At 30.2% G+C, this 11,754-nt stretch overlaps 1 protein-coding gene across 1 annotated transcript; it reads left to right on the top strand.

Annotated features, from left to right (window-relative positions):
* Positions 1-2,008: 2,008 nt before the first annotated feature.
* On the top strand, positions 2,009-4,118 carry LOC111389266 (9-cis-epoxycarotenoid dioxygenase NCED1, chloroplastic-like). Its single transcript, XM_023014180.1, has one exon. The coding sequence runs from the start codon at positions 2,076-2,078 to the stop codon at positions 3,822-3,824; it is 1,749 nt and encodes a 582-aa protein (XP_022869948.1). The 5' UTR covers positions 2,009-2,075; the 3' UTR covers positions 3,825-4,118.
* Positions 4,119-11,754: the final 7,636 nt, after the last annotated feature.

Here is an 11,754-nt window from a genome sequence, read left to right as displayed (position 1 = left end):
GGCATGCCCCCCCCCCCTCCCCACAAACACGCGGGCCCTGCGTGTATTTAATAATGCCGAGCTGTGGTCCCCACCTTAATGACGTGAGTGGGGTGTAAACGATTGTATAGATGATTATGTACGTATAGCACGGTCCTTTCACCACTCATGACATTCTTTACGAAGATACTCTTCCATGCGGTCCAGTGGGTTCAACTTTAATGTGAAAATTTATTGAAAGAATTATCAATGCAGATATGGACTATGAAAAGAAATAAATAGAATGTTTAAATGTCAATCGAGTTCCGGATTCACAATATTGATTGATCAAATTAGTCCGATGTAAATTCTACGATCCTCTCAAATTATTAGATATACGGATTGATGAAGATGAATTAATGCCAATTGGTTATAATTTTATAAATCCACTTTAATTATTTCATCTCAAATATATTTCTTGTTTGATTATCTTTGATAGTTATCTTATTCAAAATTAATTTCGTTAATCTTCAAAAACTTCAGTCACAATTTTCTACTCTATATTTGATTAAATGCAAATTCAATTTGATATCAGAAGCTATATAATTAATACAGTATACATTTTAAAATGCTGAAACTTAACTAATAATTGAACGTGATAAAATTTTGTTCAAATTTACTTCGATGAGCAAATGTAGTAGACCTAAGCAACTTTGAAGGAAAAAAAATACTAAAACTGAGCAAATTTTGAAGGATAAATATATATGTACCGAATTTGGATTACCGAATTGGTTACCTACTCTCACATACACTCGGGCCCGTGTGCATTTAAAAATTCCGGCGTGTGAGACCCACCATCCTATTGTGTGTGTAGGTAAAGAATTCGGTAAAAAAGTGGATGTATATCTAGCATTATCTAATCTTGAAACTCCAGTTATTGACCCGAATCAATTTGAATAGTGCTACCAGTGACCTCTATAGTTTATTAAAATATTGGATTTATCTATAGTTTAAATGATTACAAATGAGAGATGGTTATAAAATATATAAAAATGTGTGAAGAAAAAATATTACAAAAATTGCTTATAAATTAAACACCTACCAAACCTAAGCAAGTTTTTTATTATTTTTTTCTCTTTTGTCACATGAATTTTGATTTAAAAATTATAAAAACTTTCCTCGTCAATTGTTTTACATTGTAGACTCCTGCTGTGACAATTTAAATATTAATAGAATGTTTCATACCTCTTAAAATGATTATTCAATATTTTCTTCAAATATTCTCAACAGAAAGCTTGTAACTTTTATATATAGCCAAGATATTTTCTAATAACCTGCAATTAAAAATTTAGTTGATAATATGTTCATCACACCATTGGGCCTACATTCACATTCTTTTGAAGGTTGGCATAATTTAGGCCGTACCAACACTCACATTCTTTTTACTGTAATAATATAGCCCATGTTTGATTATGATTAAAATTTGATTTTAATTTAAGTCTAAGTCAAAATCAAACAATTAATATTAATCATATCTTTTATGGGTTTCACAACTTTTCAATCATTCATTTCAAAAACTTCTATCACAATTTACTAAAAAATCTAATTTTAATCTCCATCAAATATCATCTTAAGATGCCTAATGGCTATCCTACTACCATACACGGGATTTAGACAGGTAGAAGTCAACCAATCAACATTCTTGGCACTCAACCTCTCCATATTTTTCCAATTTTTTATTTTATTTTATATTTTTAAAGCGTAAAAAACAACGAAAGAAAAAAAGTTTTGACTTCAGTAGTCTCACTTTTTTTCACTAATATCAAACTTCAATCCATACAAAAAATACTACTATTTATAAAACTTTGTTACATGTAAATCAAGTTTTAGATAATGTCACTCTATTACTTGTTAGTTTAAAACAGAGTCAACTTTTTCATTCAATATTTTTCTTCCACATAATCACTTATGGACTATTTTTATGTACAAGTAGCATATTCCACTATCTATGTATACAACACGTGGTCTCATCTGGGCTATATATACATTACACCCTCTTCTCACCTCTCATATCAAAATTCACTCTTAACACACACCGGCGTACCTAATAGATTGCCATGGTTTCTTTTTCTGCTGCTACTTCTAATTCATGGGTTAAGCCCAAATTCTATACAGTGGGTGACCGGAGCTATACTTCAAACTTCTTGTTATTCAACAGAGGCTGCTCTCTGCAAACACAAGTGGTCGATTTGCCAAAGCAATCGTCGACAGCAACAACTATTCCTAGTACGACGGTTCTCAAAAAAGATAACACGCTGCAATGGAACTTAATCCAAAGAGCAGCAGCAATGGCTTTAGATGCACTGGAGACTGCACTGACAGCACATGAGCTGAAACAGCCTTTGTCCAAGACAGCAGACCCAAGAATACAGATTGCTGGCAACTTTTCTCCAGTGCCGGAACAGCCTGTTTCTCACAAACTACAAGTCGAGGGGACAATCCCGGCTTCCATCCAAGGCGTGTACGTGCGAAATGGGGCCAATCCACTTTTCGAGCCCCTTGCCGGTCACCACTTCTTTGATGGCGATGGCATGATCCACTCTGTGAAATTCAATAATGGATCAGCAAGTTATGCTTGCCGATTCACTGAGACAAAAAGACTCGTCCAAGAACGAGCCATATCCTGCCCGGTTTTCCCTAAAGCCATTGGCGAACTACATGGTCACTCAGGCATAGCTAGATTGTTACTGTTTTATGCTCGTGGGCTTTGTGGCCTCGTTGATCCTAGCCAAGGCACTGGAGTGGCCAACGCAGGTTTGGTCTACTTCCATAACCGCTTATTAGCCATGTCTGAAGATGATTTGCCGTATCATGTACGGGTGACACCCTCTGGTGACTTGCAAACCGTTGGAAGATACAATTTCAATGGCCAGCTTAACTCCACCATGATAGCTCACCCTAAGCTTGACCCGGTTTCCGGTGAGCTATTTGCATTGAGCTATGATGTTATCCAGAAACCTCACTTGAAATACTTCAGGTTTTCTAAAGATGGAGAAAAATCAAATGATGTCGTAATCCCCGTTAAAGAGCCAACTATGATGCATGATTTTGCAATAACTGAGAGATTTGTGATTGTGCCTGATCAGCAAGTGGTATTCAAGATGTCGGAAATGATGTGGGGTGGCTCACCAGTGGTTTATGACAAGGTCAAAATGTCTAGGTTTGGTGTGCTGGACAAGTATTCGAAGGATGCTTCTGATATGAAGTGGGTGGAAGTGCCTGATTGCTTCTGCTTTCATCTTTGGAATGCTTGGGAAGACACTGAGAGTGATGAAATTGTCGTAATTGGATCATGTATGACTCCACCTGACTCCATTTTCAATGAATGTGAAGAGGGCTTAAAGAGTATCTTGTCTGAAATTCGACTAAATTTGAGGACAGGCAAGTCTACAAGGAGCCCTATCATATCAGAGGAGGACCAGGTGAATTTAGAGGCAGGAATGGTGAACAGAAACAAGCTCGGGAGAAAAACCCAGTATGCGTACTTGGCCATTGCTGAGCCATGGCCTAAAGTGTCTGGTTTTGCAAAAGTTGACCTTTTATCTGGTGAAGTAAGTAAGTATTTTTATGGTGATGAAAATTATGGCGGGGAGCCTCTGTTTCTCCCCAGAGACCCCAACAGTGAAGCGGAGGAAGACGGATATATTCTGGCCTTCGTGCACGATGAAAAAGAATGGAAATCGGAGCTACAAATTGTTAATACTACGAATATGCAATTACAGGCCATAGTGAAGCTACCATCAAGAGTTCCATATGGTTTTCATGGAATATTCATAAACGCCAAAGACTTGGTCAACCAGGCCTGAATTGGAATGTCTTTATCTTAAAATTTTGGATTTTTACAAAGGAGATCTACCAGAGGGATGATCGGAAATATGTCCCCGGAGTCTCTTACTACATCTAGTCTAGACTAAACAGTACATTGAGGGGACCAGCTTACAGCTTTTGCATGTAGGTAGAAATAGAATTGAAGCTCAGCTGGTTTATGCCTTTTCTTTCTGCAAGGACTAGACACTGTAATGTTATGAGGATTCTGTTTTACTCTATTTACTCTGGTTCTTGTATACATATGAAAATTGAACATTTGTGATGGTGATGATCCAATTGAGTTAATGCAAAAAGTGTTGAGGTTGGAATTATGTCTGACGTGCCGACAAGCAGTCTATTTTCAACGACAGCAAGTAATAAAACACGTTTTTATTTTTAATAAATTTAGAAATGACTGTATAAATTATTTTACCCAATTCTACGAAAGATTTTGATGGAAGCATCATCAAATGTACCCAAAATAGTCTGTTAAAGGTTTTAAATATATAATGAAATATTACTAAAATTAAGGCTTAATAGCAAAAAACCACCCCTCTACGTACTTGACGATGTGTGATGTACCCCTATCTATTGAAAATTGCAGAAAACGTCCCTATTTGAAACCTTGAACGCGGAATACAACCTTTGATGTATGGAAAACCCACCTATATGAAGTTTGAAGTGTGATTCACTCCTTATCGTCCAATTCCATTAGCTTAGCCATTAAAAAGGTCAAAAAATGTCAAAATTGAAAAGGAATAATTGTAGTTGTGATCCCAAACTTTTTGTTTTTTTAACAAATTATACCAAATTATTATTATTATTATTTTTGATTTTAATTATTTTATATGGTATGATATAAAAAAATTTGAGTATCATTTGTAAAAAATAAAAAAGAAAATTGGGATTACAACTGCAATTATCCTTTTAAATTTTGACAATTTTTTCATTTTTTTAACGGCTAAACTAACCGGAATTGGACGGTAGGAGGTGAATCGCACTTCAAAATTCATAAAGGGGGTTTTTTGCACCTCGAAAGTTGTATTCCGCACTCAAGGTTTTAAATTGAAAAATTTTCTTCGATTTTCAATAAGTAGGAAATATGTAGGGATATTTTCTTCTATTAAGCCCTAAAATTAACTGGTCATAATAAGAAGTGTCTTATGCTCTAGTTTGATATGCCGTATACTTCTCTAGCAAATTTGGAAGGTTGAAATCAACAAGAACTTTTTTTATTATTCTATTAAATCATATTTCGGGGCGCTCACATGCTCTTCTCAAAAAAGACAAATTGAACATAAATTCGTCGGTTGGGATGTGGACAAGAGGAAGAGCAGTCATTCTTTGCCCCTTTTGCTGGGGTATTAATGTTGTTCATCAGTTATATAAAAAGAAAAGACAAACAAATTCAAAAATTCTACTTGTAAATTAGTCCTAGGTTTTACCACTAATTTTTCTATAGTTTAATTTACCTTTTCCACAAGATTTATAATGACAAAGTCAAATTTCGTCCACTAAAAAATGAACGTGGTAATGAAATTTAAACTCGAACGTTTTCATTTATAATTTTCAATGTGAAAGTAGAGGCATCATCTTCATTGGTAATTTCTTATTTGGGTACTTGAAAATTTTTAATGTTGACTAGCCTTTGAAGTCTACATTACTTAGATTAAATATTGATACCGTGTGTAATTGACAACTTTTTTGGTTCCAAAAATAATAATGATTTCGATTTCGATTTCGATTTATGGTATGGTTCGTGCCGTATGATGTTGGTGCAGTTGACATTTTGGGGCACTTTCTCAAAGATAGAGGTATATTCTTGCATTAACCCCTAATAATTTCCCAAATTTAGAGAAGTGAGGATGAAGTTGGATGAACCACTTGGAAATGTTTCCACTATTGTAGTATCATAACAAAGAAACTCAAAAGGAGTGAAAAATTAATTTACAATTCCAAACACGTTTAATTTTATTTATTATTTTGTGCTTTTATCTTTTCCGGTTGTAACCATTGCTTTATAGTCAAAAACTAAGTTAATTACTTGATTTTGGATTAAATTTTTATTTATTCATTTTAAAACTAAGTTAACGATCATTTCAAAGTTGGCCAACCCATATCCCTAATATATAAAAATGAGAATGTGAAGTTAGTGAAAATCAACAGTGAATTATTTCATTTTATCTCAATGTAGCAAATTTTATTTTATTTTTATTGTGGGAGCAAAAATGACGTCATTTTGTCTTCATTCATTTCTCTATTTTCACATGCGACTTTACTGTAATCATCACCTCCACTGCAATATTTCTTCATTTTCATACACTACTTCACCTTGTCCAATCCAATTAATAAAGGCAAAAATAAAAATAAACAAAAAAAAGTGATTATAAAGTTTTTAAATTAAATTGAAATAATTAAAATTAAAAATAAATATTATTTAATTAAAATTGAAAAATTGTATTTTATCGTAAAATGAAAAGAATTAAAAAAATTTTAAATAAAAAAATTTATTTATCATGAGAAAAGAATTAAAAAGAATTTTAAATTGAAAAAAATTATTTATAATGTAAACAAAACAAATAAAAAAAAAAGAGGAAAAAATGTCATTCTCTTCGTGCATGGAGAGATTCCTCACCATGGATGGAGAGATTTCCGTGTATCCACACACAGTGGGATGGAGAGTTCTTTCCATCCCACATTTTTTTTCCATTTTGCTTTTTTTATTGCAAAAAAAAAATCCATTTGAAAAAATTCTTTTTAATTGTTTTGTTTTTACGATAAAACTTAATTTTTTTTAATGTTAATTAAATAATATTTATATATTCTTTATTGAAATTTCGTAAGTTTTTTTTATTTTGTTTTTATTATATTTTTTAAAATTGTTTTAAAATTCCTTTTTTTTGTATTATAAATAATTTTTTGTTGGATTTAAAATTCTTTTTAATTCTTTTTGTTTCACGATAAAACTTAATTTTTTTAAATTTTAACTAAACAATATTTATTTTCAATTTTAGTTATTTCAATTTAATTTAAAAACTTTATAATAACTTTTTTTTTTGTTTCTATTATTTTTTGTTGTTTAATTTGTTAAATCATTCAAATTTTTTTTATCAGTTGGATTGACACGTTTCTAATTAAAATTTCATAAAAAACAAACAACCTCGAAATTTCCTTAAAACTCGAGAAATTGGAGTTGAGAAAGGAGAAAATAAAAAATTCTACCACCATGCTCTCTATGTTCCATTCTGTATACGGAGTTTTGTACAAAGAATATTAAATCAAAAAAACTATTTATAATACAAAGAAAAAATAAATTTTAAAATAAATTTCAAAAAAATAATAAAAACAAAATAAAAGAAATTTACGAAAATTAAATAAAGAATATTTAATTATTATTTAGTTAAAATTGAAAAATTAAATTTTATCATCAAAAGAAAAGAATTAAAAAAATTTTAAATTAAAAAAATTATTTTTAATGTAAAAAAAAAAGAAAAAAAAGGGAAAAAAAATTCTCTCGATGCATGAAGAGAAATCTCTCCATCTGTGCACGGAGAGAACCTCTCCATCCACACACAAAGGGATTTTTCCATACATCCCAATTTTTATTTTTATTTTTATTTTTTTTTTGTACATATTATAAATTTTTTTAATTCTTTTCTTTTTATGATAAAACTTTATTTTTTTAATTTTAACTAAACAATATTTGTATATTCTTTCTTTAATTTTCGTAACTTTCTTTTATTTTGTTTTTATTACTTTTTTAAAATTGTTTTAAAATTTCTCTTTGTTCATATTATAAATATTTTTTTGATTTAAAATTCTTTTTAATTCTTTTTGTTTTACGATAAAACACAATTTTTTTTCAATTTTAATTAAATAGTATTTATTTTTAATGTTAATTATTTCAATTTAATTTAAAAACTTGATAATAATTTTTTTTGTTTCTTTTTTTAAAACTTGATAATAACCTTTTTTTGTTTCTTTTTTTTTATTTTTGCTATGTAATTTTTTTCTACTTTTGTCTACAATTTTTTTTTTTTTTTTGGGTTCTCTAATTTGTTAGATCATTTAGTTTGTGATAAAATATTTCTCATTTTCATAAACTTTTTCTAAATTCTACACATTTCATACTAATAATAACATAATAAATACAATACTTGTATAACGTAAGGGACAAAGATTAGTATTATAATAAAGATTCATTGTATCAAGAATTGTGGCATATATGTAGCATCCGAACAAAAGAGAAGAAGGAAAAAAGAATGATTCCAATCACACCCATCATTCTACGAAAACACTTGTCATTTTGTGCAAATGAGTCCACCGACCAATTGTACCATAAAATTTTTTCTATCACAAAATTTCTAGATTCCAAGCATTCATTTTGAATTTGTTGCTCAAAATAATTCACATGTGAATCCCACGTCAAAATGTCTTTAAAGAATATTTTTGTCTCTTCTCTAATAATTACCAGTAAGACGCTGCAAGTCACGTGCTATAATATAATTGGCTATGTAATTGCATAGATATAAAAAAATTATTTTTGTTAAGTATTAGTTACATGAAACTTAAGCACCTGAAATGATGATAAGTGACAAAAATAATATTAAGAGATTTGATTGGATGCTTATTTTCTAGACTTGATTAATAGGTACAAAGTACACTTAGATAGTACATAATAGCAAGTACCGTCCAATACAAAGGAATTATATTGTCTTTCCGATTTGATGAAGAATGTGACTCGTAATCCTGATAAACCATGACATTTAAAGAAATGATGATAGGTGACAAAAATAATATTAAGAGACTTATATAAAGTGACACCTAAGAGCATTGATATCAAATAAATAAATACCTGTAAAACAAAAAATAATTGTCGATAAGTTCTAATGAGAAAATAAATTGAACCCCAACTAGCTTCACATTGGTTGTTACAAATTGAGAAGATAAAAAACAAAAAACTTTCATTTCTATATCTTATCTTTTAGCAAAAGGAAGAATGTGGCATCGACGGAATTTAGCCCTTGTTTGAGCCCCATTTTTCATCAAAATACATTCTTCAACAGTGATTTGACATCATTTCAACCACACATTATTCAATAAAATAATATTATACATAAATCAAAAACTTTTTTTTATTTTTTAACCACACATTTCTCATCAATACACTATTCAAAAATTCATTCTCTACTCTAAAATGGGGCTCAAACAAGGGCTTAATTACCAACAGAGAGAATCAATTACTAGCATTGTGACCCGCGAGATCCACTGAACTTAATCAAGAATATTCAGAGAAATTTTGATATCATATCTCCTACCAAAATAATGAATTCATTAAACGAAAATTAATCCAAAAAAAAATTATGCTTTTATTCTATCTATCTCACCAAGACAGTAAAATATCAATGTTGAAAAATCACCCCATCTTGGAAAAATGTCACTAAAATAAATTCTATGATTCAATTTTGTTAATCCTAAGTCTAATTTTGTTTAACACTTATGAATTAAAGAAATGTCAGTTTTGAATTTCTTTAGGGCATCATGATTTATTTTACATACTAATAATTAAATGGGTAATTTGTGGAAAAAAAAATAATAAAACATAATCACCTCTCGGAGATAAGAAGCCACCGCAAAATGCATAACCTTATATCTTTGATTATAATCTCGAAAGGAAAAAAATGATTAATCAAATCTTAGCTGTTCCATTATTTATGAATCAAAAAATGATATATTACAATTGCAAAGTGCCACATTATTTTCGTCCCTGATTTTACATAATGTAAGTTATAATTCAAACGGGATGCATCACAGTTTCATGGATTAACATACCTGTTTTAGTCAATTCAGAACCTCTTCTCTCTTAACAGCTTCTTCTGTACTCATATAATTCTGTATCCACCAAAAGCTAAAAATCCGCCAAACATAACATATTAGAATCCCAGAAGAACCAGAATCAATTCCAAAATAATAAATTAAACAAAAATTCGAAGTCCAAACCTTCTCCAACTCCTTGCTTCTCTGAATATCCTCCAATGGAAGTGAGGTTTTGTGCTTTGAATGACAAGAAATCAATGAGTGTGATTTCAAGGGAAAATAGAAAATATTTTTATTTTTTCAAACATATAGCCCTTGTTTGAGCTCCATTTTTGCGAAGAAAATGAATTTTTGAATAGTGTATTGATAAGAAATGTGTTGTTAAAAAATAAGGAAATTTTTTTATTTGCGTATAATATTATTTTATTGAAGAACGTATGATTGAAATGATGTCAAATCACTATTGAAAAATGTATTTTGGTTGAAAAATGGGGCTCAAACAAGGGCATAATACGTAAAACTGATGACATCCTCAATAAAACGTAATATTTATATAGAAAAGTGAAAACCAAATATTCCCGACTTCATGAAATGACTTGACACAATCTCAAACCAGTTGTTGTCGCAACTCTTTAAGCTTCCAGCCAGCTACTAAAGTCTTTCACTACTCAGTGCGACAGTGCCTTAGTTAAAATTTAGCTACCTGTGTTTCTATTTGGAACTAGTGTACCTCTTTAGCTAGACAATAGAAATGAAGAAAAAGAAGTTAAGATTATGTCCATTCTACTATTAGTCTTGTCTATTGTGTACCAAACATATCCCTAATTCATCTTGCAAAGAAAAGACTATAAACAAAAATTTTCTCTTGAAATATCTGAAGTGTTTGGTGAAGTAGAAAAGAGCCTATTCCTCCATTATACTGCATCAATTGGCCTCTTTTCCTGTTGGTAGAAGTTGACATAAGTCTCAGTCTCTAACTGCCTTGTATAATCTTGGCATTTTGTCTCATTAAAAAGTTCCCCGCTGGTTCAATCTCCTTTCTAGGTTCTGGTGCACAGAACACAGCCAAACTCCACTCCTTCTTGAAGTTTCCAAACTCCACTCCTTCTTGAAGTTTGTTAGAGCTCTATACACTGGGCTCTTCAAAATTCCATTGCGCGTTATTTGCAGGAATCTCATAGCCGAAAATGAGGAATGTACTTACATAAGATGGCCCAAGTTCATGTGAAGCGATTGTGAAATGATTTCTAAAAAGAAAGTACTTTGCTAGTTTCTAAATATTAAATAACTATTTGCAGAGAGGATATCAAATTTTAGGTAAGATAAATTTAATCTCAATTTTTTCAGTACAAAAATAAAATGGATAATATAAGCATTATATGGGTTCATAGGTTATGTAATCATAAAAGTACGTTGTACAAAATTATATGTGAATAAAAAACCAACAAATATTTGCGGGAGAAACTTCTATACCTCTCTTCCAAAGAAAACCAATAAATAAAAACAGATATTGTCATGTGTAAGAAAGTTAATTATAAGGTCTTCACATTTTTTTAACATGGATTGTTGAAGATTCTATATTTCTAAAAGGAGTTGTCTAGAAAATGCAAAATTACAGTCGTTTACATATAGTAGAAATTACTAAAATAATCAACTTTTGGCTTTACATTTACAAAAATATCATTTTTTAAAAGTCTTTTTAAGATTGTCAATTTTGGACATTTTTGCCCTTCTTAAAATCCAAATACCCTAAACATCCTTGAGTTGATAACATAAAAAGTTGTACAAAAAGTGGAGAAAATGTGACAATCAATCACCTCAAAATTGTACTTCAAAATCCTTAATATATATATATATATATATATATATATATATATATATATATATATATATGAGCAAAATTTATTAACTTTTAACTCATTTATTTTTATCTCTCTAGTATGTTTCTTTACAAAATTTCTCTTTTCTTATTTTCTATGTTTCCTCTCTTTATTCTTTGAAAATTATATGGAGTGCAAGTTCTTGTATTAGGATCTCGTTTCTTACGTCAATACAGAAGGAAGAAGAATATTGTAGGTAAGGCTTCGAATATATGAGTTTTTTTAGATTAAT

Source organism: Olea europaea, unplaced genomic scaffold, assembly GCF_002742605.1.
Source record: "Olea europaea var. sylvestris unplaced genomic scaffold, O_europaea_v1 scaffold572, whole genome shotgun sequence".
Classification (NCBI taxonomy): Eukaryota; Viridiplantae; Streptophyta; class Magnoliopsida; order Lamiales; family Oleaceae; genus Olea; species Olea europaea.
Note: the sequence above shows the minus strand (reverse complement) of the source record. Positions and strands in the feature narration are given on the sequence as shown.